This window comes from Pavona decussata, unplaced genomic scaffold, assembly GCF_977016875.1.
Source record: "Pavona decussata unplaced genomic scaffold, jaPavDecu1.1 SCAFFOLD_186, whole genome shotgun sequence".
NCBI lineage: Eukaryota > Metazoa > Cnidaria > Anthozoa > Scleractinia > Agariciidae > Pavona > Pavona decussata.
Genome location: NW_028145595.1, coordinates 1,544,623 through 1,560,715, shown reverse-complemented (window position 1 = coordinate 1,560,715; position 16,093 = coordinate 1,544,623). Strand labels below are relative to the sequence as shown.

The 16,093-nt window shown below is 39.7% G+C and overlaps 2 protein-coding genes across 2 annotated transcripts in view; one reads left to right on the top strand and one right to left on the bottom strand.

The window, feature by feature from the left end:
- LOC146462630 (ribitol-5-phosphate transferase FKTN-like) overlaps positions 1–16,093 on the top strand; it is a 43,302-nt gene that overhangs the window by 3,850 nt on the left and 23,359 nt on the right. The gene's annotated exons all lie outside the window — the stretch shown is intronic.
- Positions 1,002–10,125, bottom strand: LOC146462632 (uncharacterized). The gene is made up of 2 exons (XM_085085433.1): positions 8,814–10,125; positions 1,002–4,804 (listed from the first exon to the last, which is right to left on the bottom strand). Exon 2 carries the CDS (start codon positions 4,791–4,793, stop codon positions 1,743–1,745), a length of 3,051 nt encoding a protein of 1,016 aa, XP_084941559.1. The 5' UTR covers positions 4,794–4,804; positions 8,814–10,125; the 3' UTR covers positions 1,002–1,742.

Sequence of the window (16,093 nt, the reverse complement as noted above, 5' to 3'; positions counted from 1 at the left end):
TGTTTAATCACGGAAAGGTTCTCTATTGCTCATAAAGTTTTTATCATTCTTTTGCATAACTATATGATCATTTTATTTTGATACATTTGTTTTCAATATTAATACCAAAGGGGTTGTGGTTGGGCTCAGAAGTCGAACTGTATCGAAGTGTGACTTGGCTTTACGTTTTGTTTAGCCATATTGTAGGAGTCATGTTAGCGGATTTCAGAGACAGTGAGTCCAAAATTAATAATGTTTCTTGAATGAATAATTTTAATGCAAGCAATACTCAATACAATCAGTGTAAAAAGATCGATATTTTGCCCGATATTCATGTTGTTGACTGTTCAATGACGTGTTGTTTACAATTTGGTCCACATTTCTCCAGTAAACTTGTTATCAGTATGGTTTTTTAGAACAGACTTATTTGAACACAGATAGCATCGTAGGACATGATCGTGGTGTTGACGTCTAATCCCACCCCTCCGTTAAACGTCTTTCACTTTTAGTGGTATTCACACTGTTAAACTTTGCTTTCTCATCGAAGTCTGCCTGAAGAGTTGCAGCATTCACACTGACAAGTCCTGCGTACTTGTGACAAGGAAGACATAAGGACATGATGTAGTCATATTTTAGTTGCCTTCAAAGCGTTTGAACCGCGTAGTCTCCGTGAAACTGAGGTGATAGAAATCTTAGTAAATGCATCCTAGAGTTTTAAAGCGAGCAGTATTGCCCTTAAAATTGGCTCGTCAAACTGGAAATTTAGATCCCAGCATCCCAGGGATGGTAAAGAAAAATCCGTGACGTTGAGGTTTTTATGCGTTTTGGTTCTTTATCATGCAACCACAATTGTGCTTGTTTTCTCCACGTCCAGTAGAAGGCAATGACACCAGCATCATGTCCTATAAGACCACCATGTTCGCCGGAAATGTCAAGTCAAGTCAAGCCTGGCTATTTTCTGCACTGCCCAGAGCTAAATGCGCTTTCACGTATCGGCAAGAGAGTTTGAGTAGCTTTCTTCCTTCCCACCAATTTATGCGAGGTGTGGGGCTCGCTTTTTTACTTCTTTATTCGGCCGCAAAAAGAGATGCCCGTTGACTGCGACAAGCCAACCAAGTTTGGGAGACGAGCATTTGTTTAGGCCATGGATCTTTTGTTTTGACCCCCTCCAGTTCTGGAGCAAGCAGTGCTATCCTTAACAGGCTGCTTGGACACTCAGGGTGTTGCCGGGTGATGTTGTCGCCTCCAGGTCAACATCGAAGGGACCAAAACCCCTGAGCCGCCTGCATGCAGAAAAAGAACTGCGGCTGCCGGTGCCACCTTACACCTGCCGTTTTCGCCCCTCTTCCATCGCTACAGGACTTGTTTCTTAAGCCGCAGTTGATCTGCCTTTGCAACAGAGCTTAAAGGTAGACGGCTTCCGTCTGGGTTGGCCGTTGGCTCGCAAGGAGCTCATCCGCCCTTCGACAGGTCTTGTTTTTAATCCTGCTGGGATACCCAGGAACCCACCTCACCTGGTCACCCAGATGGGGATGCCAGTTTAGTCGCCGGCAACTCGACCATGAGACAGGTAGTACTGGATTACATGTTACCAGTAGCAGGACACAAGACCTGACCTGACTGTAAATATAAAGCAACACAAAACAACTGAACATAATACAGTGCATTACCATCCTAAACCATAAGATCCAAACCATAGAAAACCACACCATTACATGCCATAAATAAAAAATAATAATAATAATAATGTGTTTCCATACCAATTACAGTTTCTCTTTCCCGGCACGGTAGCAATCGTTAAAACGATAGTCGTAATACATTCTACCGCGGCGAACCTTATTAGCAGTGAGAACTGCCAGGTCAATCGAACTGTCGGTCACGGTGCCCAGATCAGGAATGACAGGCTGCCTAAAGGACCCGTCTTTTGCTTCGAAGTCGATTCGCTCGATATTCTTCAACGTCACCTCATGGGTTGCCGTGCCATCCTTCTTTGTTATTTCCATTTTCCAAGTACCGTCCTTAGCTTTCTTCAACATGATTTTGCGCTCTTTTGCCTTCAGCCAATCTTGAAGCTGCTGGGTGAAAATGACGGAATCCTCATCTATTTTCTGACCTCCTTTCATGTCGATTGTAAATTTAGAAACCGCAGAAGGATTCTCATCCTGTGGAACTTCAAGCATGACCACTTGTGGAGTACCAAAGGTGCCGTCAAGATTCTTTTCAAACTGGTACTTTTTTCGATTTTCCATTTTTTTTAATTCCGTTGTGACGTCGATATACCCACGCTTATCGCGCCATAGGTCAACAACCAGCCTTGTACTTCCGTCTTGTTGTTGTTCCATCAACTTTTCAAAATACTCAACGTCAAGTTCCAAATCTTTTCCGGGACAATCAAGGAGATTGCGGACATCTCCAGCGGCCGCCAGCCTCAACTTCCACGTCATATGGAAACCGGTGCGAACGAGTGCGACTGACCTCTTGGTTTTCTTAATGCATTTGTCGATGAAGTCTTTTGTCATGATGAGAAAGTCGTTCGAATTTTTTCTCATCCACGTGTAAATGGAGTATTTTCCGAGCTGGTAACGTGGTGTGCGGAGAAAAACTTTAAAGATACCACAGCCGCCGGATCGAAGATTACGGTCAAAGTAATAATTGTAGTCCTTGTCAGAGTCAAAGTGGTCAAAGTTCCGTTCACCACTCGGAGGAGAAAAAGCTGTAGGAAATTTATCCATTTTCTTCTTCACTTCATCTTTCTCTGTGTGTATCACGTGGTATCCTGCCTTCTGTCTGTTGAAGTAGATCTGACCACGCAGCTGCCATGCTTGATTTCTCTGCCGCCCGTACAAGTAAAGGGTTCGTCGGTCTTCTGAAGTGATTAAATGGGAGCTCCTCACATCACCATAAAATATATGCTTGGTGTAAATGGTCAGCTGGCCCGGCTCAGTACACTGGTCATCTATGGTAATGTGAAAAGGCTTCCAACTCCTCAACTCGAGAAAGTACTGGTTTTTTCCTCTACTCTGGCGGACTACATACTTCTGTTCTGACGTTAGGTAGATGATATCGTCAAATGGTGAACCAACAAACATTTTAATCCCTGTAATATGTCCCCACAGAATGTTCTGAGGCGAGGCTTTACTGCCAGTGCGAAACAGCAAGGAGTGATTTAGGAAATGAAAGGTTACACCAACAATATTGGTCAATTTCGAAGGCATTCCCTCAAAGGAAAGGACGTTGTTTTCGTCTTCGGTCGCAGTTGCAGAGCCGTCGGCTTCGGCTTTCACATCCAAATAGTAACCGTAACGGAGGTCACTGAAGTACTTGGCATTTCCAGGCTTCCCGATAACTCCGTTGACTTGAATGACATCATCTCCACCTCCTGTCTTCACCTTGACGGTCTGTTTCTTTTCAATGCTGATTATGTTATCGATAACTACATTGTCAGGTTCATTTGGGTACTTTTTATTGTAAGTTTCTATGTCGGCACCTTTTAAGTCAACTTTAGGTTTTTCATCCACGAAATCGGTACTGACCAGAACTGTAACCCCTTTAAACTCCTGCAATGCCTTCTTTCCATAGAAGTCGTAGCCAAGATCTACCAAACCTTTGGGTTTGAAGAATATGTTACCACCATACATTCCCTTGTTGTATTTTCTTTTCTCGCCAACTACTATGTAGCCACCCTCTTCCTTTGGGGGTGTTTCCAGCCTGAACTTCAATGGATCCTGCCAATCTTGAACTCGTCCGTGGATGCCCTCTACCATAAGTCCTTGGTTTGCTTCAAATACCCAAGAAAATGTGAAATTGCTTCGGCTTGATACCAGGCTGGCAAGATTCTTCATGTCAGCGTCCAGCAGTTTCTTGGAGTTGTCCCTCAAGGTTTTGATCATTTTGATTTCTTTGTTGATTCGGATGTAGGGATTCATTGCTGCAACGATCTCGATAATTATAGATGCTATGCCCAAGAGGGCACCAATTATAGCTCCAACAGGGCCCGCGACGGCAGCCAGTGTTGATCCAACAGTTGCTAGAGCACCAGCAACGAACCCTGTGATACCAGCGACTCCAGATGCCATACTCAAGGAACTTGATGCAATGGCCCAGGGATCGTCGTTCTTAATTGCCTCCGAAAGCTGCCATGCTCCAACTGCGATGGTCGCTGCGTCGAAGAGTGGTCCTGCCAAGACATCCGCCCATTTAGCAGCCTTCGCCCAGGTTTTGACTGTTTTTAAATCCTTCACCATGTCGTCATAGATTGCCGTGTTTTTAATGAACTTTGACCAGCCTTTTTCGACATCTGTTTGAAAAGCTACAGCGACGTCTGACTTTGCCTCCAGGAGTCGCTTCTTTAAGGCCTCTGCAGCTCCAACGGTGGGTTGCTTGTCGATGAGATCGCTGTTGAATATCAGACGGTATTCCCTTAACTTCGTCACTGTGTTGTAGAAGTCTTTTTGGTGACGTTTAATGACCTTGTTAATAAGTGTGTCTGCAATGGGATGGAGAATTCCTTGGCCAACATCCCAAACGGCGAGTGTGGCAATGGCAAGATGTAGTGTTTCTCTTGCTGCTTCCTTCTCTTCGTTCTTCATTTGCGAAAAGGCAGCCAAGGCGTTTGAACGCCAATATGCACCCAGCGCGGCAAAGTTGTACCCTCCCAAATCACCCACGTGCGCGATGTCATCCAGATAATTCTTGGCATTTCCGAACTTCTTTCCATATTTTACCAGCTTGCCCGACAGTTTACTCAACCGTAATCTTGAGCTGACGACTTCCGCAATGAAGAATAAGACAAGAAGTTGTAAAAGCGACTTCATGACTGAAACCTCTGAAATAGAAGACGTATAACAATGAGGGAAGAACCGTTTGGATTTGTGGTATGGCATATATTGATGGTTTGCGTGTGACGTCTTAGCGGCCATGTTGGTGTACAGGAACAATAAGATTTTTCTGCGCTAGGAAACTTCCACTTTCTTGTAAACAATGTGAAGAAAATTTTTTTTTGTTTTGTACACCAATATGGCGGCAAAGCAAACCACCTCTACTGTATTTATTGTTACCCGGTTGTGACTTAATTTTCTCGACTGAAAATTATGCGAAAATTAAAAACCGTTATAAAAGGGATTTGACACCCCATTTTAAACAAAGTCAACATAGCTGTGATATCCTTCGTCTCGGACACGGAAGGTGCATTCTTTCGGGGCTATTCTAGGTATTCTTATTCCGGTTAAGGAATAACAGAAAACACAGAATCTCTAATTCGAAAAAAAACCTCCTAAAATCTGGAAACGGAATACCCATGGCGGTTGTGACCTGAGAACTACTAAAAAATTTCCCAAAAGAACACCAATTCTGTCTTTTCCGAATAAACCGTATTCCTTCCATTCTATTCATTCTGCTATCGGGAGCAGAATGAACAGAATTAGATTCCGTTCTCTCCGAAAACCGAAGAGCTCCCAAAAAAGATCACAAGTAACGTCCATTCCAAGTATTCCTGTTCCGGAATAGTCCCAACCCAACCGCCCCCCTCCGCGGGTTTCTGACGGTTGAAGACTGTACCTAAAGAGCAAGTATTGTGTACTTTTATGTTTTAACAATACGAAACTTAGAATTGCTATCTTTTATACTTGTTGTTTGCAAGCTTCAGGTATTATTTCAAACACGAGAAGGCGTGTTTCACCAGATATCAAAGCACTTAGAAGTAGGTTAAAAAAAAGGAGCTGAGTTTTTTAAACGACTTCGAGGTGTTTGGATATCTGATGAAAAACACTTTCGAGTGTTTGATATGGCTTCTCAAATGATCAATGATTCTTGGAGAAATTCAATGCTTAAGTTGGCAAAATGTTATGGTAAATAGGAACACATATCCAAACCACGGTCACAGTAGAAATTTTCTTTGTTTTCTCTTGATGAATTATTAATGTTTTTGAGAATGTTGAGTGAAAGACATTTTCGTGTTGGTACAAAAATCATGGCCACAATTTTACGAATCATGGTCGTTATTCAATATAATCGCTAAAATTTATTTCTACGAAAAAAAGCTATGTTATTTTTGTGAAATTTTAAAAAGTTAAAAGGCAGGTATTATGTAGCCTGCGAACGCAGACGTATTCCCGGCTGTCGCTTCTCTCCGCCGTTATTTTTCGGCGGAGAGAAGTGACAGCCGGAAATACGTCTGCGTTCGCAGGGTAGGTATTTTGAGGGGAGAGGAACGTTTTAGGGATTAGAGAGAGACGGCCAAAAAAGATAGGGAGGAGGGAGAAACGAAGCAAAAAAATAGGGAGACGGGAGAACCAGCATAAAAAGGGAGGACGGTGAATCTTCTTAAAAAAAATGTGGTATGAATATTTAAGGCCTTAATAGCTCTTAATCCAAGGACCTTACTGACTCGCTTACTCAACTGCAAGTTAAAGTGTATGCAAGAGTTCTCGCATGTAGCCCCAACAATTTCTTGCCCTCCCCTTGTGAGTCTTGTGAGGTCATCATTTGTACACCGTACCCAGTCTTGGCCGAGCAGTGACGCACTGATCTGTCTGATTTCCGGGCTTTTGTGACTTCTTTTGTTTGGTGTCGGTTTTAGCGAATCTGAAGTTTTCGGAGTTTTTTTAGTATCAAGGTGAGTGAATGTTATTTTTATGTCAAAGCCGTTTACGGTGTTACTGAAGATTGGTTTAAAATTGAATCACGAAAGTCTCCTTCCTTGTTTTTTTTTGTTACTATTGTTATAAGGCTAAATTAACGCTTGCATAGTTTATGACCTTATTGACCTAACGCTGACACACCAGAAAAATTAATACCCAGCAATGTGAAAACCCTACAATTCAGTGAATTACACCCGATGCATTTTAGATCATTTAAACTTTCAGTTCAAATTAAATCGCTATTGTCGAGGTCACGATCAAGGTCAAGGCCATGGTGTTTTACAGAATGAGGAATACTTTGTTGCTGACGAATCAGAGTGCTGGATAAAACGTTCTAAGACCTTCTCAAGAAACACAACTTCACTCAGGATCGAAAATACAACCACCTCATTGGCTAATTCTCATTAGCGAATAGAAATTCTTGATTCTCGATCCGCCGAACGAGTATGTAAACGGCTACACGCCTCACTTTCTATGGAATGAGGCTATCCTTCGCAATCATTTCTCAAAACCGTAAAACAGTAGCAACTGATGAGATTCACTGACAGAATCGAAACTACGGTCTTGCTTGATAGATACTATAGAGGAAAATAACTTTATGAATGAAGAAGGACTACTCACTGCATCCACATCAGTGCTTCCAAAAGACGTTACCGCAATCAAACTTCGCAGAATTAAACAACTTCAATCGTAAAAAAGCACTGATGTAAACACACACTACGAGTAAGGAACTCTCTGCGTTCCATGAACCGAAACTAAACGAACATTTGGAAAAAATTTAAAACATCCAAATCACTTTCCTTTACACATGTGTACCCTAGGGCGAAAGATTTAAAATAAGAATCTATTTTTTATCTCCGCACGCACTTTACACCGACAGAAGCTTTCCAGTACAGGCTTTGTCAAAGGCGAAGCCTTAAGACTTCTCAGAACAAACTCTTTCAAAAAGAACATTTGAAGAAAATATAACTCTATTCAAACAGAGATTACGCTACAGAGGTACGTTACCCCGATAACCTTACAGATAAAACTCTCTCAGAAGTCATTTTCACCAATGGGTGTCGGCCCTACAAAACAGACAAAAAAGGCGCAAAAACATTTTGCCGTTTGTTACAGAATATCGCCCTTCTGTGCCTAATCCAAAAACCATTTAGATGAGTAAATGGCACTTGATAGAAAATCAGCCTCTGCTAAGAGAGATATACAAAGACCCTTCCCTACTTTCGTACAGAAAAGGGAGATCTTTGAGAGACGTACTCTTAAGAGCAAATTAGCTTTGAAGGTCATATTCTTACTATCTCGACCAATCGGAGCCGTGTTTGGCCTTTAATCGTTATTTTACCATCTTTACACGGTAGTCAAAATAAATGTTGTAAACATCAAAGCTTCAAACTTACGTGACAAAACCGAAAGGTAGCATGGGAGGAACGAGATATAAGGACATGACAAACGTGTTTCGTATGTTTTTCTTCTTTTAAGACATGTGGAAACAAGACACTGCGGTGAAGTAGCAAATAAAATAAGCCTCTTAAAAGACTTATAAGGGAGAAAGGTGAAAAAGCAGGCAGGAGGGAGAAACGGCCGAAAACATTAGGGAGGAGGGAGAAAAATAGGGAAAAAAATAGGGAGAAAAAAATTTAACTGCTCGTTCCTCTCCCTTCTATTTTACTCAAGCGTTAAAAAAAGAAAAAAGAACTGGCATGATCCTTCGAGATACCAGGCGCCCTAAGGGGACTATTCACATTCAATACAAGAGAAATAGAATAAGAACATTATACATTACAACTTCGATAAAACGAAGTACCATGGGACTGTGAAAATGTGTCCGTACGTTACTGAAACGAAATCCTGTTATGAATAATTTGTCAGAAAACGAGCAAAATCTGTGTTTAGGTTAACATTTAATTAATTTTGATAATTTGTGAGAAAGTGATTGAACTGTTAAGAGAGAAAGATGATAAAGGGCGTAGAAGTCTTTCACAATGAAATATGACAGAATACTAGATTTACACTCGCGTGATACATTTGTTCTGTATATCGGGGTAGATCTATATCTCTGTTCTTCTTACGTGCGGGGTTCTGCACCATACATTGTACCGTAACTTAGACCTTGCTGAAGAGTACCCTTCGTTTTACTGGGGACTTAAGCGGTTATTAGACCGGAGTTCCACTAAGACCTAAGAACTTAGTTCTTACTGTTGATTTTGAAAGATACCAGTTCGTTCCTTCGTATACTGATTTCCAAAGGAAGTTTCTTTTGTTAAGAAACAATTATCGCCTGCAGTAAGACGGAAAAGCGTAAATCACGTACGATAGTTATGAGGCTCATTGAACTCGGTCACAGGTTTCAAAAGTACCCTTCTCGCCATTGGCTTTTAAGCCATCATGATTTAAAAAAAGATAGGTGGTACCAACCAATTCATTTCTGAAAAAATTTCCCGCCAGAACGTAACATATTTGGCTGATAACAGGTTCTGAAGTCACCTGTTTTTCATTTTTAACCTTATGATTCGCATGGCTTGACTCAAGTTATCCAATCTCCCACATGGAAACTTGACCTTCCCGTCAGTACATTTTCGATACAATTTTCAACATGCGAGGCTGTAAAAGCGGGGTGACCATTGGGTACAATTTTTATTATTAAAAACTGGATCATTGTATAATGCAATTCCATGGATTTGATTGGCTTAGCAGCCATGGTATATGAGCCATTATACCATGCCCGAGAAATAGGGACCATTAAATTGTTTTCTGGTTGTTCTTGCAAGACGAAATCAGCACGATCTAGCAATATTTCCGGATTGTTTTTAATAAAACAATTATTCCACTCGCGCTTGTTGGATATGAGATGATTATAGCCAACTCGGCGCTTTGCGCCTCGTTGGCTATCTATCATCTCATATCCAACGCGCGCTCGTGGAATCATTGTTAAATATTCCGCACGTATATGGATCCTTGCTTCGTGGGACCCCAAATACAGGTTGGTTTATTGGAGTCTTTCCCTTCACCAGTTCTCCTAACTATGGGAGGTGATCAAGACCAGTGACCCCTTTTTGTAATTCTGTCTCTGATGTTTAACTATTTAATAGTTAGTGAATTGTTAATAGCGTGACAGCTTTATGAAATGTTTTCACAGAAATAAGATTTAGGTAGACAAAATCTGTTAAACACATATGATCTTACTGAAATTTAGGTGTGAAAAGCTCGGCCGCAAAAAAAATATAGGAGCCCCTTTGGCTTGTCCTTTTGCACAGTTCTGATTCAGAAGATGAAATAACTTTATTATATTACATTAGGAGCTACATTTAGGCCTCTAGACGCACTAAATTCATACTTGGCTTCTACAGACGTCAGCCCTATTAGGTCTTAGCTAAAACGCTCATCGGAAAATGCGAGAGGACGAACTCTGATGGTGGACAAGGGGTGGCTTCTGTCAGGTTCATGCCAAAATATAACACCACATGAGACAGGCGAAACACGACCTTTTACTAGTGGTTTACAGCCGAATGCCGAGGTAAACTACATGAAATTTCAATAGTTTCTCTTAGTTTGCTTGTTGTTGTTGTTATTTTTCATTTTTTTTTTTTTTTTGCTAATTTACAAATACAAATATAAGTGATTAGTAACTACATCATTCACAAAAAAGCAATACTTAAGCTTTAATTTTTGAAAATATTTTTTGGAGAAGCATGCCATCAGACCTTTAAGGTTCACTGGCGGGCGCCTTCATTCCTCGTAAAAAACACACTCTAGCAATGGACCAAATTCCAGTTGCCTTGGCCTTTCTTTCTCAAATACAAGCTACATCCTTCAGGTGCATCTACGATTATTCGGAGATTTGTGAAGCGCCGTAAGAGAGAACGTAAGACAAAATAAGTTGTGATCGCGACGTTACAATACGTTATTAATAGGGTTTTGTCTTCAAGAATCGAAGTTACGATGACATCGCTTAGGACGAGGGGTGGGAGGATACCCAACATTACATGACAGGCTCTTATACCTTCCAGTTGGCAGCAGCTTAGGGTAATGGATATTTAACATTTTATTGTTTGTATTGTTCTCGTCTAACCGTCACCAAATGAAGTTGAAAAAAAGCCCCTTGGCGTCTGTCAAATCGTTTTTCAAATAGTGGGAGATTAATTCAGATATTGAAGACAAAACATAAAATTTAGACCTCACAACTTCAACAGACGTAAGCTATATACATGGATTATGTGAATAAACACTTATGCCTGAGAGCACTATTTTTTTTTTAATTCTGACTATTCAGGAGGAGATGTTGATTTCGAGGGCGTTTGGTTAAATAAAAACAACACACCCGATCCAAAGTGGAATGAGTTAAGTGCTTTCAATAAAATAATACAAGTTACAGGTCACAACAGGTGATGTAATATATCAAACACGACAAGGTGTGTTTCATCACATATCCAAACACTGAGAAGTAGGTTGAAAAAACGAGGCGCAGCCGAGTTTTTTTAAACGACTTCGAGGTGTTTGGATATCTGATGAAACACACTTTCGAGTATTTGATATGGCTTCTCCAATGATCAATAATTCTTGGAGAAATTCAAGGCTAAAGTTGGCAATATTTTATGGTAATTAGGATCACATATCCAAACCACGGTCACGGTAGTGATTTTCTTTGTTTTCTCTTAATAAATTATTAACGAGTTTGAGAAATGTTTATCAACGACAGGTTCGATACCCTTTACCTTCGGTTCTAAGCTACTTTTAAAGGGGCGCTTTTATGGAGATTTCTCTGTGTTTTGGTCGAAGCTGCTCAAACATTTGACAAGGCACTTTTCGCTAACATCAAATTGCTCTTACATATTCATAGTTCATCTTGCAGTCTTATATTTTATCGATCTGATGAATTTTTTTACCGTGTGTAAATAAAGATTGAATGAATGAAAGAGTACCGAGAGGAAAATATTAAGTGATTTTATTCTAGGAAGAATAAACCAAATTATTCAGTTTTTTTACGATTTCTCGAAGACACACTGGAAGAGCTTGAAAAAAAATGGCCAGTTTTTTCAGTTCGCGTCGTTCGTTTCAATCTTGGCCTTCCGCGGCCAATGATAACTGACACTAGTTTCTATGTAGTAGTAGGGTTATTGTTAACGAAACTGAACCATTATGTTAACGATTCCGTAAGTTCAAATATGTTTTTGGCCATTCATAGTAACATCATGAATAGGATACAGTGCCTGTTTAACCAGCGCACGGCCTAATAACGGTCAACGAAAATTCAAAAATCTTTGATTTGAAAGATGGTTGTTAGACACTTTTAACAGGAATCAAAATGACAGAACTTTTGTTTGGGGGTCATCACAGGTTGTTCATATGCCAGTCGTGATATAAGGGGGGGTACCACTTTGATCACGTTACAGGTCCTCATCGACAGAAGATTTCTTTGTTCTCTCACTAATCAAGCTTCGGGGGCATGAACAGCTTCATTTAGAGTATGGAGTATTTAGCCGTTACAAAACGGTAGAATTTATCGATCGAAATCACATCGTTGATAACGACGATGAAATTCTTAAAGCAAGCTTAGAGCAGACAAATACTGAAAAACACGACTTTTCGTTCATCTCAAAACCGAATTTTAAAAAGTAGGGGAAAAAATTGAAGAAACGTTGGTTGGAAACTCAAACTCAAAAAACCTCAAATTTTAACTACAAAGTCTTACAATCCCGATCTTCGGTAGAAACTAATCGTAGGGAATATATAAAAAACAAACAGGAAATCGAATCCGAAAAATCCCGCTTTTCGTTTTTCTCAAAAGCGAATGTTAGACAAAATAGAAAAAACGAAGAAACATTGGTTGGATACTCAAACTAAGTGCAAAGCCTAGAAATCCGATCTTGAGAAAAGACAAACACCCCAAAACCGATAACGATAATGATACTATATTTAACGAGGGATTTACGCTTAGCTTAATCAGCTTGTTTACAGGTAATCCACGGCTAAGTATATACCAAAAAAAAATAAAAACTAAAACAAAATGAACTACACTTTTTTGGAATAAAAACTGTAAAAGTTAAGAACTAAGAATCGGATGAAAAAAAAATTCCGATAACAGTCAAAACTTAAGCGATCGGATTTTGTTCATCACTTCATTAGTGCCGGTTTTAATTCTGATATCACTTGTTAGCTCGTCCCATATCTTTGCGGCAAAATATCTCCATGATTTGTGACCATATTTAGTCGTGTTAACTTTTGGCAGAAAAAGGATATAATCATACTTGGTCGAGCGTAAGGTGAACAACCCACAATGTTCCCACACCTCTTTGGACCTCAAAGTAAAGTTAACCTATGTTACAACTTACCAAGAGGATTGTCCACTTCCTCCTCTGTTGAAGGTCTGCAGTCCTCTGTGCTCAGTTCTCGGCGCAAAAGCCATCTATTACTTTGTCACAATAGACTTTTTTAGCCAATCAGCTTCCGCTGAGACGCAACACTGGGCTTAATACAATGAAAGCAATGGGGTGACACTATGTCCTCTCATGACGTCGTATATGAAGCTTGTGTCATATTTGTAACGTAATGAAAATTTCCACCCCGCGATAACTGCAAAATTTGAATTAGTTGTTGACCTTCATGAAAAGAAACCTGTTCACCTCAAAAATCACCCTTGCGTTGCGTCACTAAGATTCTAACTGTCCATTCTGCGGATAAAAATCGTTCTCGTTAATTGAACAGTGTTTTTGCGTGGTTCTGTTTATTATGGTCCTAGCTCTTTCCTCTGTCGTTAAACTCTGTATTGTTACTTGAAATCTACTGAGCAATACTTTCTTGTCATACAATTTATTATGCTGTACAAGGTGGTTCTTACTTTTGAGTCTGCCGATGAAATCCTAAAGTGTGACCATTCAAATGAAAGCTACTGAGCAGTACTTTCCTGTGGTGCTGTTTATTATGCTGTAAAAGGTGGTTCTAACTTTTGAGTGTGTGGATGAAATCCTAAAGTGTGACCATTCAAATGAAAGCTACTGAGCAGTACTTTCCTGTGGTGCTGTTTATTATGCTGTACAAGGTGGCTCTAACGTTTGAGTCTGTGGGTGAAATCCTAAAGTGTGACCATTCGAATAATAGTTACTGAGTAGTAGAATGGTGCTACTTGTTCTTCATTGTATCACACAAAAAAGGAATTTGGATATTTTTCTTCAACATCTGAGCTCTAAGAAGCAAAAAGACTACGTTAAACATCAGTTTATCAATTCATCAATTCATGAAGATAACACTAAGAAAATCAAAGACCTGACCACAATAAAGTATAACCACCACGTACAGCAATTTTTAATTAAAACTGACTAACACAGTCAATTCTATATTGTTATCTTGCTTCGGTGTTCGACTCGCCGTACGAGAAATCAGAAACATACAAAAAAAACATTAAATGTCAAACAAAAATTATTTCCATTAGTGCACTTATAGTTTATCATTGAAAAAGATTACGTTTCCTTTTCACAGTGTTATGTCGTTGATATTTCTTAACCTGTAAGATCAATTATGGATTAACGCAGATTTTTGGCCGGTTTAATAAAAAGGCACTGACCGTTTAGCAATTCTACGACCTCGAAGTTTCTATGAGCAAATGCGTTGAGTTGAACATCGCTCATAGCCTATGGTCGACCCACGCGGACTATTCGTCATGTTGGACCAAAATAGGCCGAAAAAATTTAACGTTTATTATTATTGTTTTGTAATCGCAACTAAGAACATGGAACGTACGAATACATAACTCGAACGACTTAAGAGCAATTAAGACAGTTACGCACAACTATACTAAATTCATAATGTTTGTTATAATCTCAAAGTGCCGATATAGCTCTGTTGCCCCAAGGGTGATTCAATCCTTCGCGGAGCAATTTGGGTCTCAATTTGGAGCATTAAAAAAAAAAAACCGTTGCAACCCACCCCGTGACTCATTTTAGCCCCTGGGTTTTATGTAATTTTCAACCCTAAGAACCGCCATTTTGGCCTAATCTAGGAGAAACGAATGTTTGGTTTATCAACAGAGTTGATAACTAAAGGTAAATTGGCCACCGTAAAGAGATTCGCTCTAACGAAGGGCTCACGCTCGAAACGTCTGCACTTGAATCTCTTTAGGTTGCCAAATTACGTTATCAACTACGTTGATAAAACTAAACATTTGTTTCCACTCCCCACAGATGCAGCACCACAGTTTCCTTAGAAACTAACCCCTTATCTCATCTAGGAGATCAAATACTAATGCAATTTGTTCACCGAAACGGCTAGGGGCTGAACCTCGTAATTGCTAATTTTTTCACATCAGCTATGCTGCCCTTGTGAGTTACATTACCAAACGCTGTAGTTAACAAGAATGAATGTTCTATAGTGAAATAAAGGGGAAAAAGGATAATGAAAACCGATGTCAAAGGAGTTTCTGTAACACATGTATATTTAAAAAAGGAGTTGAGTTAAATATGGTTTAAAACGATTTGACTTCAACTATGGAGGATGGATTTGGCGTTTGTTATAAAATAGAAAATTTGAATTTACAGTACGTATGTACAATCGATTATATCGAATGTCTATTGAACCCCTTTTACTTCAAGTCTCAAGTGAAATCACGGAAATTCAATTTACGAGAACTATAAGACCTCTTTCCACATAAATTAAAATTAGGAAACAAAATAAAAAAGAAAAGAATTAAAGTGGGTTTATTTGGGAGAGTTTGTAGCCCTTTACCGGCACAGCGGTCAGTACCCTATTTGTGTGGCTGTGAGATTGTTCTGGGTTGGGAATAGGGAAAACACGTTCATAATAGGGTTTTGTCTTCAAGAATCGAAGTTACGATGACATCGCTTAGGACAAGGGGTGGGAGGAGACCCAACATTGCATGACAGGCTCTTATACATTCCAGTTGGCAGCAGCGTAGGGTAATGGATATTTAACATTTTATTGTTTGTATTGTTCTCGTTTAACCGTCACCCTTGGCATTTGTCAAATCGTTTTTCAAATAGTGGGAGATTAATTCAGATATTAAAGAGTAAACATAAAATTTAGACCTCACAAATTTAACAGACGTAAGCTATATACATGGATTATCTGAATAAACACTTATGCCTGAGAGCATTAATTTTTTTTTTCTTCAATTCTGACTATTCATGAGAAGATGTTGATTTCGAGGACGTTTGGTTAAGTAAATACAACACGCCCGATCCAAAGTGGAATGTGTTAAGTGCTTTAAATAAAATAATACAAGTTACAGGTCACAACAGGTGATATGTTTATCAACGACAGGTTCGATACCTTTTACCTTCGGTTCCAGAGTCAAACTGTCAACTAAGAGTCAACTTGTCAAATGAAACAGAAACCTTCGTAGCACTTTGCGTTCCTATACCGATGTTTCTTGTGGTGTACAGGTTTTTGTAACTATATTCTTTTCAAACTGGCTGTCACTTTTCAAATGAAAGCCCCCGGTTTTGTTTTTACACATTGCCAGAAAG